Source organism: Bactrocera dorsalis, chromosome 1 (genome assembly GCF_023373825.1).
Source record: "Bactrocera dorsalis isolate Fly_Bdor chromosome 1, ASM2337382v1, whole genome shotgun sequence".
Lineage (NCBI taxonomy): Eukaryota > Metazoa > Arthropoda > Insecta > Diptera > Tephritidae > Bactrocera > Bactrocera dorsalis.
The window spans coordinates 3,574,774-3,591,088 of record NC_064303.1 but is presented as its reverse complement, the minus strand read 5'-3'; the positions used below and the strand labels follow the sequence as shown (position 1 = coordinate 3,591,088).

General features: G+C 35.3%; 4 protein-coding genes and 1 non-coding gene across 5 annotated transcripts; all 5 read left to right on the top strand.

Annotated features, from left to right (window-relative positions):
- Positions 1-824: 824 nt before the first annotated feature.
- LOC105232391 (uncharacterized) lies at positions 825-1,792 on the top strand. Its single transcript, XM_011214051.3, has 2 exons — positions 825-983; positions 1,050-1,792. Exons 1-2 carry the CDS (start codon positions 933-935, stop codon positions 1,692-1,694), a joined length of 696 nt encoding a protein of 231 aa, XP_011212353.2. The 5' UTR covers positions 825-932; the 3' UTR covers positions 1,695-1,792.
- A 2,072-nt stretch (positions 1,793-3,864) lies between these two features.
- Positions 3,865-4,919, top strand: LOC105232390 (uncharacterized). Its single transcript, XM_011214050.4, has 2 exons — positions 3,865-4,024; positions 4,090-4,919. Exons 1-2 carry the CDS (start codon positions 3,974-3,976, stop codon positions 4,786-4,788), a joined length of 750 nt encoding a protein of 249 aa, XP_011212352.2. The 5' UTR covers positions 3,865-3,973; the 3' UTR covers positions 4,789-4,919.
- A 134-nt stretch (positions 4,920-5,053) lies between these two features.
- Positions 5,054-6,302, top strand: LOC105232389 (uncharacterized). Its single transcript, XM_029552850.2, has 3 exons — positions 5,054-5,202; positions 5,305-5,473; positions 5,536-6,302. Exons 2-3 carry the CDS (start codon positions 5,423-5,425, stop codon positions 6,226-6,228), a joined length of 744 nt encoding a protein of 247 aa, XP_029408710.2. The 5' UTR covers positions 5,054-5,202; positions 5,305-5,422; the 3' UTR covers positions 6,229-6,302.
- Positions 6,303-8,087: 1,785 nt separating this feature from the next.
- On the top strand, positions 8,088-9,017 carry LOC105232388 (uncharacterized). Its single transcript, XR_007421816.1, has one exon. It is a non-coding gene; the product is annotated as an uncharacterized LOC105232388 (transcript).
- Positions 9,018-11,998: 2,981 nt separating this feature from the next.
- On the top strand, positions 11,999-13,039 carry LOC105232387 (uncharacterized). Its single transcript, XM_011214047.3, has 2 exons — positions 11,999-12,153; positions 12,240-13,039. Exons 1-2 carry the CDS (start codon positions 12,103-12,105, stop codon positions 12,927-12,929), a joined length of 741 nt encoding a protein of 246 aa, XP_011212349.2. The 5' UTR covers positions 11,999-12,102; the 3' UTR covers positions 12,930-13,039.
- The last annotated feature ends 3,276 nt before the right edge of the window (positions 13,040-16,315 follow it).

Here is a 16,315-nt window from a genome sequence, read left to right as displayed (position 1 = left end):
TCGGTTTAAAAAGTGAATTTATATGGTTATGTATTAAATGTACACGTGTCAAGCGTTTAACATTTATGACAGCACCACTGATTAAATAATTTATTAAGGTAATTAAGTGGATTAGATTAGTTTGGGATAGGTTAGGAACTCTCAACGGAAAATTACGCTGAGGCAAAAACCATCATGTTCAGAGCAATGCAATAATTCCCTAAATGGATGAGACCATATCACAGAGGAGAAGTGTACTGATTAGTCTCATAATGAATGGATAGTCATTAAAATGCGTGCCAAGAAGTGTCTACCTCATAATCTTTCAGACAACTTCGCTAGACGGGATTATTCACTACTTTTAGATTTACCATATGGGTTTAGCTATCGATTTCCTCGCAAATCAATCATTCATTTAGACACCCACTATTTCCTTCCCCAGCAGCTCCGCTTTAGCCTCATATGGGCACTCGAGTATTTAATTAACAAAAAATAAGTTTGATTGCTCTTTACATTTAATTAATTTTGAAGTACAGTGTTTGGTGAGCTTTCTTTTCCGGGCACTGCAGCTGTGTAGCTTTTGTTCATAGCTTTCTTATTGAACACTTATTTTTGTTTTTGGTTATTGGGAAAATGTATATAAATAATAAATAAAAATAAGTATGTGTGATTGTGTAGGCATATGCATATACATACGTACGTTAAGAGATGATAAGACATTGTAGACAGGGCAGTGAATGAAGACCGGGTCACTATTATCGCACTGTATTTAATTAGAAATTTATTTTTTATAAGTAAAATACAGCTAACAGATGTATTTTAAAATGCATAATGTGAGCTAATAAATTCAAAAAAGATTTTTCTAATTTTTCCAAAGCAAATATAAACTGAGAAATGCAACAGCGGATCTCAGTACATTTTGAGACTCAGTAACATTCAGTTAAACCGCAACAATGACAAAAACTTTCATTATTTTCATAGTCAGCGCTTTGCTGCTACTGCAGGTAAGTTTGGTTACAACAACAAATATTCCTATCTATAACTTACTACCATCATATATTGCCTTACAGGTGCAAGCTGTTCCACGCATGCGCCGCGAGGCCGGTGAAGTTGCTGTCGAAAAGAAGCCAGCGAGCACACATACCGCCCGCAGTAACGAGAAGTTGAAATTTAGACCGCGTCAGGTGCTTATGACCACAACCCTTGCGGATTTAGTTGGTTTGGCGAAATATGTGACCGAACATGGACGTCCGCTCTTCAACAAGACACTTGCGCAATTGGAGGCTGTACCCGATAAGTGCGCCGGCCTTAAAGCGAACATTACACGTATTTCGGAATATTTGAAAACTAACAAACCCAGTGGGCAATCGGATGCGGCCGAAGACATGTTGGCGCTTTTCGAGTCGATGATCACGCTAACTAGCATATTGCAAGACGCTAACGAAATGCCACCAGAATTGGAGCAAACGAAGACAGTGCAACAAGCGTTTATCGATAATGGTTCGGATAAGTTCGAGGATGATTTGATGGCCGAATTGAAAGTGGTTTCAGGCAAATTCGAAAGAGCAATCGAACATTACTTATCCATCTTGACGGAGGAGCAAAAGAAGGACGAGACCAAATTAATTGACTGGTATACTAGATTTACAAATGAAAAGGACGATGAGAAGAAGGCAGAATTTTACTCTAACTTCTTTGACACATTCAATCCATGAAGCTGCTTATAACATATACATATTTTTGTACAATCAATCATATAATGTTTAACTTTTAAGTGAATAAATAAAACATTAGTATATAGAGTTGCTAAACATTTTGAGGCTTTCTTTCAACTTTTGTGCTGAGGCTTATTGAATTGGCTGCCATCAAGTTAGCATTAGATATACTGCTCCGAATTGCAGCTTTTTTCGAAGAGGCGTACATTCATTCCAATAGCCGAACGGCTATACTGAGTTTGAGCTCGCTGACTCAAAACTAGTCAAGGAAAGCATGATCTAATTGGCAATAACTTCAAGCCTCTTCCATATTTCACTTGTATGGGTGACTGGAATCGCCGGAAATTGCAAAACTGATAAGCTGGATAGGGAGGACACTCTTTCCATGATCCGCTTATGTGTAACAAATCGATTTTTAGATCAACGTTAATATTCGACGGAATAAACCACGTCCAGCCAGCAGTGAAGAAAATATACTAGTCGAGAGAGTACACGAAGACCGCGGTGAGTCGATTCGGCTCCATTCGCAGCAACTCGGACTGACGTGTGGGAAGACTTGGCATTAGCATTTCACGTTGATGTCTTAAATTGATATATATATAGCTTGTGGAAAAAACTGAAGCCGTTTGATGTTTCCAAGCGATACCGCATCGCTTTATGAGTTCTTGAAGAGTTTCAAGAAGATCTGAACCCAAATTTATTTCGGTGATGAGGCCCATTTCTGGCTCAATGTATATTTAATTTACTGCATTTGGGATGAAGAGCAAGCTAAAGAAATTCAAGAGCTGTCATTTCATCCAGAAAAAAAAACAACGATTTAGTGTGGTTTGTGGGCCAGAGGAATCATTGGTATTTGATGCCCGCAATTGAAGTTCGTGATCTCGGCGACATTTGGTTTCAACAAGGCGGCGCCACTTCTCACATATCGCATCAGTCAATGGATTTATTGAGAGAACACCTCATTGTGCAGATAACTTTGCGTTTTGAGTCGGTCGATTGGCACTTAAGATTATGTAATATCACACCGTTAGACTTTTTCCGGAGAGAATATGTAAAGTCTAAAGTCTATGTGGACAATCCCGCTTCGATTTTGGGCTTGGAGAAAAACAACATGTTTGGCATTCGTCAGTTAGTAGATGGAAAGCTTGAACGATTTGAGACATAGCAGTGGTCAATATTTGAAAGAGATAATCTTTCAAGTGATAATAAACATTCCCTATTAATTTTGAAGTTTCTGTGTTTTTTCTTCGAAAAAGAAAACTTCGAAATGTATCACTCTTTTTATGTTACATGAGTATTTGGAGAGCTTTGCATATTGTTAATGAATAAAGCCTTTTTCTCATTTTTATACACTGGACAAGTTAGTTTGCTATCAAGTTTGCAGCACTCAGAATAATACTTCGTCTAGCTGACAGTATATACGGGAACTGGTGTACAAGTTTTTGAGATATCGATCTGAAATTTGGAACATGTCCTTTTGTCCACAAGAAGCTGTTCATTTGTTGGATCAGACGTTATTGGACTACCAATACCATAAAGCTGCCATACCATCGGATTGATCGGAACAAAGTGCTTGAATGGAACACTTTTTCATTTGACGAAATATCTTTACGAAATAATACAATATATGCAGAAATTGTTAAGATCGGTTCACTAAATCATATAGCTGCCATACATGATGAACAATCGGAATAACGTTCTTGTAAGGCACCTCTTCTATTTGTGAAGGGTATTGGTATTCGGTGCGATGTTTTTCTTGTTTTGACAGTTATTGCTATACTTAATTAGAAAGTACTAATGATTTGTAAAACGCACACCACATTATTAAATTTTTTTTACGCTTTGTTGCTTTATAATCGTTTTTTTTCTCCAATAATTTCATTGACTTTTCAATGTATATATATTTTATTTGATGCCATAAATATGTACATACCCAATATATGTATATCTGTAAAGGTATAAACAAAAATATTATTAATTTAATTTTGTGTTACTTTACTCTGTAGAAATATTGATAAGCAATAAGCAAGGCTCCCATACTTATATATAAATGCTCTTATTCGTATATACATATGTATATGAATCGAATACTACGTTCCTCGCAGATCTTGAACTCACTTTTCATTTAAAAATTTGCAAAAAATATTTTCTCGCATATTACTTTTTGTCTCTAGAGTTGCAAGTCCTCTCTCAATTCTGCATATAAATAGCTTGCTTGAGACTGCAACGCATTTAGTCTGCATCGATACTTGAGAGAGCGTTTTGAAAGTAAAGCAAAGATGTTGAAAGAAGCTTCGTTTTTGGCATTCGCACTGCTTTTACTAATACAGGTTGGAACTTACATAAAAAAATTATAATTCTATTAAATTAAATATTATTATACCTTTTTTGCCAGTTTGCCGCGAGCTTACCGAGACCATCTTCCTCGGAATCGCAGGAAGATAATACCATTCCACATGGTACAACAACCACCACGCCATCAGCACTCGTCAGTGCTACGTCAAGTGCTCGCAAACAACTAGAAGCGAATGTTTACAAAAGTTTTGTCAACTTTTTAGATTTCCGTTTACAACGCACCAACAAAATTGCCCAAGATGTGCTTGCCGATCCTGTAATGAATAGCATCGATAGTCCAGCTATGGAGGAGGAAAGAAAGGTACTTAGGAAATATGTGAAGGACTCTAAGGAAGCCTTAATTGCAGTTTTGCCTGCCGACAAAAATGACCAACATAATCGGTTCTTCTTTGCAATCGGTAAAGATTTTGTGCTGGAAAATTTCAACAGCTTTAATCGAAGACGTGCATCAAAAACAGAAGAACTGACACCAGAACAACGGGTCTCATGGAATGCTTTAAAGAAGCATGGTGTACTCGAGTACAATGCAGAGATGGAGCAACGTGGGAAAGACTTTGCCTACCAAATAGTCGATGATTTTGATTATTATGTGAAAGCTCTCACATCGGCCGAAAAGGAGAAGGAAAAGGAAATGGTGGAAGTTTGGAATATGTATAAAAAGAATGCGCTTGGATTGGATAAGGCTGAATTTGGGCAAAGATTGTTCTTGGAATTATTCCAGTATGATTCCAAAGCATAATCGCAATAAATTGTTGGTAAATGTGTATGTAATTAAATTTACGAAGAAAAAAAATAAATATCGAATATGGGCATGGTTGGTGTTTAGGTGGATTACTTAATAAAATATAAACAAAACCATTTCTCAACGAACGCTTTAATTTTTCGTTTTTATTAATGAACAGACTATTTAAGATTTTACAAACGTTGCTCAATTCATCGCTTTTGCTTGTTTTCTAAGAAATTCAAAAGAGTAGAAGAGAGGAGAGGGTCCAACTCATAATCCTAATAATATTTTTTTTTATAAAATTCCAAAATAGTAAATAAAATATATTTATTTTTGAGTTTCACTTAATTGGAATGATTGATAAGCATACGTGTATAGCTTTCTTGCTTATAAGCAAGTAGAAATATATATGGGAATACTCTTATTAAGGTATGTATGTCTCAAATGCAATATATTATTATAGATCTTGAACTCATCTTATTTTACGTACAAGTGTATAAAACAATATTTCTTTTTATTTTTTATTCACAGATTTTCAATATACATATTTCTTATTTCGATTCGGCATACCTATAAATACCTTGTGTTAGTCCGCTACGTGCTTAGTGTGCATCGAAACTTGAAAGATCGCTTTTGAAACACAGTAAAGATGTTTAAAAAAATTACACTTTTGTCGTTCACCTTGCTTTTGGCAATGCAGGTTTGCAAATTTAACTGAAAATGCCTTTGACAAGTTATTAAATATTTTTCGTTTGGTTCCAGCTTGTTGCATGCTTACCGAGGCCGTCTTCTTCGGAATCTGAGGATGATAATACCATTCCTCATGGTACCTCAACAACAATGCCAACAGTAGCTGAAAGCGCTATGCCAGGTGGTCGCAAGAGACTCGAAGTGGTTCTTTTCAAAGAGTATATTAATCTTTTAAACTCTTGTTTGCAACGTAGCAATCAAATTGCAAAGGATGTGTTAGCCGATCCCTCTATGACTAGTATAGAGAGTTCAGCTATGGAGCATGAAAGAAATATACTTACGAAATATGTGAGAGACTCTAAGGAAGCGTTAACGGCTATTTTGCCAGCCGATAAAAATGATCAGAACAATCGTTTCTTCTTCGCAATGGGTAAAGATTTTGTGCTAGAAGATTTCAATGGCTTCAACCGACGACGTGCCTCAACGACAGATGAGCTTACTCCAGAAGAAAAGGTATCATGGGAAACTCTAAAGAAGCATGGTGCATTAGAGTACACCGAAGATATGGAGAAACGCTCGAAAGACTTCGGTTGCCATATAGTAGATGAATTCGATAAATATATGAAATCACTTTCAGTTTCCGAAAAGGAGAAGGAAAAAGAAATGGTCGAAGTTTGGGATAAGTACACCAAGAATGAACTTAATATGGACAAAGCTGAATTTGGTGAAAAATTATTTCTTCAGTTATTCCAATACGAATCCTAAAAGTAATTGTGAAGAATGAAATGCTTTATTATAAAAGTTTTGAGAAATAAATAAACATATGTATATAATATAAACGCATAAAAATTAAAAAAATTAAATTTCACTATTAAATATATATACATATGTAATACATACATACATGTATACGCATACATAGATGACATATGTTTTTCACTAAGCTACTACTTGCTAACCGTCCTTAAAATATGGATGAGGCGGCGGGTTTTACTAACTTCAAGATTTCTTCTTTCAATTGCCCCTACTTATAATATGTAGGAGCTGGGATCTAAAAGACGATGAGTGTGAAAACTACTTGGAATTTGTAAGATTTCTTATTTGTTCATTAATATTTAATTATCGCACATCGTAAATGGAAGCAGAGCCAAGCATTTAGAAATTATACATTCGTCAAATTTTATATATTATTTTTTTTAAGTGACAAATAATTTAACTTATTGAGATTTTTTTCAATTAACTTTCTTTTTATATATAAGAAATTTTTTGGATATTTTTCCTTTCAAGGAATTATAGATGGTACTGGTTCGACTTGAGAGTTTGGAAGTATAGGGAAATCTCAAATTAGATGATTTTGAATACATAGAAAAATAATACCGACTGTCAATTCCGGCTTGCCTACCTGTGGTGACGGCTCACCATGATTCTATCGCGATGTGAGTAAAACATGTTCAGCATTTTTATTGAGATAACTCAAATGTTGGCCAATATATCCACCATAAAACCACCTGGAAGTTCGAAAATCTTTATATTAGGTATATGGGCGCTCAGCGAAGAATTGACGCGATCCAACCCATTTTTGATACACAGAAATAATATCCAACTATTCAGAATAGTAAAACCGATCTAAAATATGCAAAATAAAAGCTGGTAGCAATAAAAATAGTGGCTATATAAGTACCACTTTAATAAGAAGTCCACTTACTCTCTTGTACAAATTCAACACGATAACTTTGTTAATGCTTTTACATGTAGATTTTAGAAAAAAAGAAAAGAAATAACGAATTGGAGACATCTTTGATTATCAGGACCATTTTATTTGCATTTCATCCCTGTGGCTTTCCCTTTTATCAAAGAGAACATATAAAATATGGCGTATTTTCTCTTTGTTGATGTCCATCTTTGACACATGTTCAAACAATATTAATTTAGGTAATCAGAAAAATCTCTGAGAAGTTTTTCTAGTTCAAAATCTTGCCTCTCTAACGGCATATAACGTAACTCTTGTACTAATGGATTTCTAGACCTTATACTCATGTATAATAGATGTAAACGTAAAAATAAATTGAAAACACTGGTTTGGTTAACCGACTATATTACGGTCATAATTGATGTTCTATAAGAATAGGTTCAGTTAATTTTTAATATATGTATATATATATTTACTTTTATTGGTTTTATTCGTTTCCATCAAATGGTTCTAATCGCTTTTCGATGTCTCATTTAATTTAATAATTCTATTTGGATGGACTTTTGACTCGGCTATAATCGCATAAGCGGTGTCTACGCCAATTAAGAAGAAGATTTAGATGGACACAAAATTTTTAATTTAATTCCGAGTCGTAGTCTGAAGTAACTGATAATTATATAAGCAAGGCTCCCATACTTATATACTCGTATATACAAATATACGAGATAACATTCATTCATGTATGAAAGTGTGACTCAAGTGCACCGATGTGGAATTCCTGTTATTTTACGTATAGTTACATATGTATATAAAAATTTGATGATGTCTTTCTTACCCAAAGTCACTAAAGTTAAGTCTCCATAAATACCTTGCGTAAGCTTACTGCGCTTTTAGTGTGCATAGAAACTTGGAGAGTCTTTTAATTGATCAGAAGATGTTTAAGAGCATTTCGTACCTTGCATTCAGCTTGCTGTTGCTAATACAGGTCTGCAAAATGTGCCTAAAATGTACTTTATGGTAAATAAAAACTTCTACTTTTTGTCTCAGCTAACTTCAAGCTTCTTGGTCTACTTCGGAATCGGAGGAAGATAATTCCATTACACATGGCACCTCAACAAAAATGCCGACAGTAGGGGAAAGTGCTATTTCAGAAGGTCGCAAGAGGCTCGAAGCGATTGCTTTTAAAGGTTATATTAATTATTTAAACTATGGTTTGCAACGAACCAATCAAATAGCGAAAAAAAACGCTCGCTGATCCTTCTATGTACAGTATCGACAGTCAAGCTATGGAAAATGAAAGAGATATACTTGTAAAATATGTCAAAGACTCAGACGAGGCGTTAAATGCTGTTCTTCCCACTGGTAAAAGTGAGAAGAACAATCGATTTTTCTTCGGCATGGGTAAAGATTATGTGCTTGAACAATTCAATCGAACACGTACCGCTTATGTGCCTATAGAAAAGCTTACACCAGAACAAAGGGTATCGTGGGACACTTTAAAGAAACATGGAGTATTAGAATATGCCGAAGAAAAGGAGAAAAGGTCGAAGAACCTCGCTCTTTACATAGTAGATGAATTTGAGAAATATATGAAAGCCCTGCCAGCGGCCGAAAAAGAGCAAGAGAAGGAATTTTCAGAAGTTTGGGATATGTACTCAAAGAATGAACTTGGATTAGACAAGCTTGAATTTGGAAAAAAATTGTTTATGCGACTATTCGATTACGAATCAGAAAAGTAGAAAGAAATAAAGATTTTAATAATGTTATCTTTTGAACTGTAACAAGTAAATACTGAACTGTGCATGTGAGCATATTCATATGTATTCGTATAAATAGAAATTTGACCTAAAAATATTTGTTTTATTTTGCAAGAATATTTAATTAGGAATTGGACCTTGATTTTGCTCTTTACGTGGAACCCTCAGCAACTCTTGAAGTGTGGTGAGTAAAAGTTAAATTATAAGCATCTTTTTAACTCGTATTATATGTTAGTCGGCCCGAACCCTGCTGACAAGTTAATTCCCCAAAAAGTAATCACAAAAGGTTAAATTGGTTGAAACGACCAAATTATTCGCCTAAGTAGACCTGTAGACTGTAACCATTTTGCGCTTCTTATGGTAGTTGATGTATATATATCACTAAGTCCCAGAAGGCGGTGGATTTCACTATTCAGGCCAATAGAAACATTTTCACCTTCTTTAGAGCAGATTTTCTGGGTGAAGTCTACTGTTTTCACTGTTCCTTGGCCTCTGTTGTTCAACTACTGTTTCGAAACTACATATATAGGAAATCCTTTCAGTTGCGTTTAAACAGCAACAAACACTGATATGAAGTAGTGCTTCAATTGCCCTTGGCATTATTCAATATCTATTCTTACTAAAGAAAATAAATGTGTTGATTAAAATATAAAGAGTGATCCATTTCGATGTTTTCTACTTTCAAATTTAATGGGGAAAATTTATTTTCATTTGAAAGAACATTCTCTTGCATTTAATTTTTGTAGAATATCTGTTTCAAATGTTGGCCACGGCTACGTCTCAGATGGTCCATCCGTTGAGTTAAGTTTTCGATGAGTCATTTCGATTGTTGACTGACTAGCGAATTACACGCGTGATGTTTTGCTTAAAGGCCTGAATCGAAGCGTAATTGTCCTCATAGACTTTAAACTTCACATTTTGTCATAGAAAAAAATCTAATGGTGTGATACAACAATCTTTGTTCGCCAATCGACCGGCCCAAGACGTAAATTATTGCCCTTGTTGTCCTTAGTGAAAAGACGCAGCACCCATCACGTCGACAGTTTTGTTATACCCAATATTTCATGCAAAATATAACGCTTACGATCTCGTAAGGTGCATCAGCTTTTCCGTGCGCCTTCGAAAGGCTTGGATGTTTGTTAAATTATCTTTCATGTTAGCCGTTAGTGATATCTAGGGATGCTTCTTAGCAAACCGACTCGCAACCAAATTGAAACTTGTTCCGCCAATTCTTTACTCCCATTATGGAAACAGAAAATTTAGTATTTTCTTTAAGATTTTGAACGGACTGCATATACAAGTGCTTTTCAAAGTAAATAGGACTTTTTGAATCTAGCGCCCCCTGGTGGCGCCATCTATAAGTCGACTGATGCGTTAGAATCTGCTATCTTTATTGATTGTCCAGAATTTCTTGACATTTCATGGATTGGAAGTGAAGTTATTGCGCTTTAAGTGTCAGTATGTTTGTGTTATCGGTGCGAAAATGAGATTCGAACAAAGAACCAACATTAAATTTTGTTTTAAAATTTGTAAAATTGTGGTTTTAACGTTTTCAAAGTGGTCGTGAGGACATAAATGACGATCAACAACTGTGCGTGAATTCATTAAAAATCAGCCCAAATCATCAGTAAAATTCATGGAAATGGAATTATCTCCAAAACATCAATTTATCGCATTTTGACCGAACATTTAGGCTTACGAACGATGTGTGCACGATTTGTTCCGTGATTATTTGACCAAAAATCACATTTTAACCATTAACCACTCTCCGTATTCACCTGATATGGTGCCATCCTTCCTTTTCGGAAATTTCATTTGCCCATGAAAGGAAAGCGTTATGCAGACGTAGAGGCCGTTCAAAAGGCTTGCACCGTCATATTGGTGGCAATACCGGCCAACGAGGTAACCACTCTTTCGACTTACTTTTAACCGTGCAAAAAGCTGTATTAAAGCAGAAGGAGACTATGTATTTTGAATAAAATAAATTGATTTTGCCCAAAAAACCACTAGTTCTGTTTTTTTTTTAAGTCCTGTTTACTTTGGATCGCTCTGTACATCCTTAGTGCAGTGTAGTGCTACAAAAAATTTGTGTATGAACTTTGAATACTAAAAAAAGTGCCAAGCGAAATCTATTGTTATTTAGTGCTACATGTGTGTCATATGTGGGAAAATATATACATATGTATATATTTATATACATATGTATGTGCGGTTGTTTAAGAAAATATTTGATAAGGCTTCTGAGCAATTCTTCATACAAAATATACTATATAAAGAAAAAAGTAAATTATACAACAAACAATTCGATCAGCAGGTTTCTTTGGATTATTATGACCGTTATTGCTGTTCTCAGAAAAGAGGTTCAATAATTTTTGAACATGATAGCACTTCGTTAAATTTTATTTTCACATTTACCTTTAATTTTAATTACCTTGATAATTGGGATTTTTCTTTTTCTCAAATGATTGTGATCAACTATAAGGCTTTATTTAATTTATTGTAAATATGTACATTAGGGTGCACGATATTTTTTGCAAATGCCGTCTACGGTTTCAGCTTTTATGCTCTTCATTTTCAGTACAAAACGTATCGAAGTCATATTCTTTCCTATATGTGTATACATTGAAGTTTTTGATATTTTGCATGAAATAAGCGATCATGTAATCTTAAAAGAATACATACTAGTAAAAAATTTCCCGCTTTACAAACAAATGATTTGAAAGTTATAAGAAGTGAAAGTTGTACAGCTTATTTAGGTTGAATCCTCTTTTTACGGCAAAACGCGGACTTGAAAGGTGTTCTCCGAAACAAATCATCTTATGAAATAATGAACACCCTAATTCTCTTATATATGTACTTGTGTAGATTTAAAATTGTTGTTTTAATTCTAAGTAAACGTAAGTGATAAGAATATAAACACGGTTCACATACTTATATGCGGGTATATATGTATAAGTATATATTCAATCCTATAAAAAATTATGACTCAAATGCAATGTTAAATTAAAGAACTTGAACTCCTCTTATTTCTGTCCAAATGTATGCAAAAATATGTATATATTTGTGTCTGTTATTTAAAGTCTTTCAAGTCGTGTCTCGATTTTGCATATAAATACCCCGCGGAAGCTTGTTACGCATTCAGTGTGCAGCGGAACTTGAGAGATCGCTTTCAGTAAAACGCAAAAAGTGAAAATGTTTAAGCGCAGTTCCTATCTTGTAATCATCTTACTCTTACTAATACAGGTTTGAAAAATAAACAGAAAATGTTATTTGTTAATTTTTAATTTATTGTTATTAAATTAAAATAAATATTCCATGTTTTCTTTCAGTTTATTTCATGTTTACCGAGATCACCTTCCTCCGATTTAGTGGATGTGATTTTACCTAGAACAACAACGATAACTCCATCAGTAGGTGAAAATGCTGTTCCAAGCGGTCACAATAGCTTTGAGGAGGCGTTTCACAAAGGTTTAATAAATTTTCAAAACTTTCGTCTGCAACAAACCAATCAAATAGCCAAAGATGTGCTCGCTGATCCTTCTATGTATAGTATTGATAGTGAAGCCATGCAGAAAAAATTAAGTGTACTCAGAAAGTATGTGACAGACTCTAACGAAGCATTAAATAAGGTTCTGCCTGCCGACCAGTTGGGTCCGTACACTCGTTTCTTCTTTGCAGGCGATAAAGATGTTGTCATTCAACGCTTCGACAGATTTAATCGGTCACATGCTTCTAAGACCGAACCACTCACACCGGAAGAGCAGGTAACACGGGATGCTTTAAAGAAACGTGGTGTGGTGGAGTACGATAAAGAGGTGGATAAACGTTATAAAGAATACTTACACTACTTGGTGGATGAATTCGAAATATATGTGAAAACACTCTCAGCCACAGAAAAAGAGAAGGATAAAGATATGAAAGATATGATGGCGGCGTGGAATGCATACACAAAGAATGAGGGTGGAATGGATAAAACTGCTTTTGGGCAAAGATTGTTTCAAATAAATTTCAAGTTATAGTAAACATTGATAAGGTGCTTAAAAGACCGAAGAAATACAGTTTTTGGAAACAGGCATTATTCAATATCTATTCTTACTAAAGAAAATAAATGTGTTGATTAAAAAATAAAGAGTGATCCATTTCGAGGTTCCCTACTTTTTTAAAGGAAAAAACAAAGAAACTACAAATTGAATGGGGAAAATTTATTTTCATTTGAAAGAACATTATTTTGCATTTACTTTTAAAAGAATATCTGTTTCAAATGTTGGCCGCGGCTACGTCTCAGATGGTCCATCCGTTGAGTTAAATTTTCGATGAGTCATTTCAATTGTTAACTAGCGAATGACACGCGTGATGTTTTGCTCAAAGGCCTAAATCGAAGCGGGATTGTCCTCATAGACTTTAGAGTGTACATATAGCCATGGAAAAAAATCTAATGGTGTGATATAACAATCTCTTGGTCGCCAATCGACCGGCCCAAAACGTAAAATTATCTGCTCACCGAGGCGTTCTCTCAGTAAGTATAAGAGTTGTTAAAAATACGGATTCGAATTGAGACTTTGGAAATATGTGTGAATCTTTAAGTATATGTTTCCCTACCAATTCCACCGAGTACAGGGAAAAATAATACCGACCGCCAATTCCGGTTTGCCTACCGTGATTCCACCAATATAATTTTCGCTTGACGCTGTCACATGTGAACACTTGGTTTTGAAATCGATCAATTTTGTAGCGGTTTGCAGATGGAAATTCCATCCATGAGTATTTTTTGTGTTTACTTGTATGGCAGCCATATATCGGGTATTTTTTGTATCCAGTCTATTTAAGTGGTACCAAACGGTATATTTTGTAATTGACAACTGCACTTCCAGAGTGTAGTGCAACTTCGACCACAAAATTACTTGAACGTTATCGACGAAACCAAAATTGCGCATAATACGAGTATACTACATGAGTTATCTGCGATTCGATAAGCGTTACTTTGCAGCGAACTTTTCTTGCAGTCTTCTCTATCATCTATCAGCTCCATTCTGCTAGTGTGTGTCGCCACCAAATAGTGACCAATATTCCGATCATGTTTCCACAGTTTTTTCTACTGGCTGCTAGTACGGAATTTAGTGAACTTCGGATCTACCATTTGCACAGGACTTTTGCATTTTTGCAGCTGGACAGCTTTTTCATATATTCTCCTGCAGCCAAGTCGTCCTGCCGATTTTGCTGTGCAGTTGTCACAGAGGAGGTGTATATATGGTTGGTTTAGTTTCAGTTCAATTGCTACCTTTGTAGTGGTTCCTAAAGCTCCCATTATGCACAGCACAGCGAGCCTCTGAACCGTTTCCATTGGCTTCCGATAGGGGGATTTCAGTACGCCTGTCCACCAAAGAACACAATTGAACTTACAATAGCTGTGTAGCATCAGTGCATAGAGAGGGAGATAGCTCCCAGTTTGTGCCAAGCATTTCTGGACCTTATACTCACATATTTAATAGCTTTAAAATTGAAAACAAATTGAAAATACTTTAAAACAATTTGGTTTGGTCATAACTGTTGGTCTATGAAAATAAGTTTAATTGATTTCTAAAGCATATAAGCAAAGCTTCCATAATTATATACGCGTATATGCTAATACAGGAGATAACATTTATTCATGTATGAAAGTGTGAGTAAAGTGCAATGTATATAAAAATTTGAAGATTTCTTTTTTACTCAAAGCCACTCAAGTCGTGTCCCCATTTTGCTTATAAATACCTTGAGTAAGCTTGCGGCGCTTTTAGTGCGCATCGTGAAGTCTTTTTAATAGATCAGAAGAAGTGAAAATGTTTAAGAGCATTTCGTGTAAAAGGCTTACAGTGATTCAGTTTTATCAAAACACAAACGAGTCGTACAAAGCCTTCAAAGACCAAAGTCCTCGACATACTCCACGAGTTAGTTCCAATAAATTTGGAGGATGTTTTGGGTATAAACAGCTCTCTTTGGACATGCTTGATCGTGCGAAATCCGATACCGCATTCATGAAAAACATTACAACTGCTGCTTAGACATGTGTCTTTGAGTTTGACATCCAAACAAGTCAACAATTATTGGAATAGGGGAGAAAAACGAGCCAAAACCAAAAAAACCACGCCAAAGCCGCTCTAAAATCAAAGTAATGCTATTTGTTTATTCGATATTCGTGGATTCGTGTATTATGAATTTTTTCCGGCGGTACAGGTAAGAAAATTTTGTTGGCCGTATATAGGCGTTTGCATGAGAACATTCGTCGAAAACGGCCGGAACTTTTGAAGAACAATGAATATCATCGATCAACCAACGTACTCAACTGATTTGGCTACATGTGATTATTTTTGTTTCCCAAAATGAAATTGCTGCTCTATAGAACCCGTTTTCTCTGGATCGAAGAGATAAAAAAAATTCAAGGAGCTGAAGGTCAACCCAAAAAGGGCTTATGAAAAGTGTTTCTAGGACTGGAAAAATCGTAGCCATAAGTGTATTAATCTGGTGGGGATTACTTTGAAGGCAACAAAATTAATATTGATTAATAAATATTTTGTATTTTGCATACAATTTCCGGGTACTTCACCATAGTGAGTCCCAACAGACGGCGGACTTCAGTATTTAGGGCGATAGAAATGTGGTCAGTTGCTTTTAAATAGCAGCAAACACTGAAATGAAGTAGTTTACTACTTGCTGCCCCCAGTGAAAAAGTGCAGCTTTCATCACGTCGACAGCTTTGTCATACCCAATATTTCATTGAAAATGTAACCCTAGCGATCTCGTGAGGTGCTTCAGATTTTCTGTGCGCCTTCGAAAGGCTTTGTGTCAATACGAGTCCATGGACGTTTGTTACGCTTTCTTTCGTGTTAGCCGTTAGGGGCAGCTGGGCGTGGCTCATAGCAAACCGACTTGCAACCACATTGAACCTCGTTACACCAATTATTTACTCTCGTTATCGAAACACTTTTTGTATAAAAAGAGGAGAAAGTCATGCAAGCCACCAATGAAATTTGTGAAGTTTACGGAGACGATGCTGTATCAGTTCTTCTAGCACAACAATGGTTCGCTCACTTCCGGTCCGGAAATTTCGAATTACACTGTTGGAATAATGTCTCTAGCAAGCGTGTTCCGGAAAAGTGAAAAGTGGTCCAACAATATGGTACGTGTTTGTTTATTTATTTCTGAGTATAAATATAAAAAAATAAGTTGACGTTTGATTGGAAATACGAAAAGATTTTTTCAACGTATTTAAAAAGAAAAAAAAGCACACTTCAAAACAATTCTGTTAGCAGACATCTTTGGATTTTTATGATTATGATTTATTGCTGTTCTAAAAAAAGAGATAGTCTTGCTACCTTTTGCTACAAAGTATTATAGTTTTGTTTTAATTACTTTGATAATTGGGTTTATC

Coding starts and splice junctions, on each gene's coding strand:
- LOC105232391 (XM_011214051.3), top strand. CDS start 933: ATGACAAAAACTTTCATTATTTTCATAGTCAGCGCTTTGCTGCTACTG. Junction 984..1,049: donor GCGCTTTGCTGCTACTGCAG/GTAAGTTTGGTT, acceptor ATTGCCTTACAG/GTGCAAGCTGTTCCACGCAT.
- LOC105232390 (XM_011214050.4), top strand. CDS start 3,974: ATGTTGAAAGAAGCTTCGTTTTTGGCATTCGCACTGCTTTTACTAATA. Junction 4,025..4,089: donor CACTGCTTTTACTAATACAG/GTTGGAACTTAC, acceptor CTTTTTTGCCAG/TTTGCCGCGAGCTTACCGAG.
- LOC105232389 (XM_029552850.2), top strand. CDS start 5,423: ATGTTTAAAAAAATTACACTTTTGTCGTTCACCTTGCTTTTGGCAATG. Junction 5,474..5,535: donor CCTTGCTTTTGGCAATGCAG/GTTTGCAAATTT, acceptor GTTTGGTTCCAG/CTTGTTGCATGCTTACCGAG.
- LOC105232387 (XM_011214047.3), top strand. CDS start 12,103: ATGTTTAAGCGCAGTTCCTATCTTGTAATCATCTTACTCTTACTAATA. Junction 12,154..12,239: donor TCTTACTCTTACTAATACAG/GTTTGAAAAATA, acceptor GTTTTCTTTCAG/TTTATTTCATGTTTACCGAG.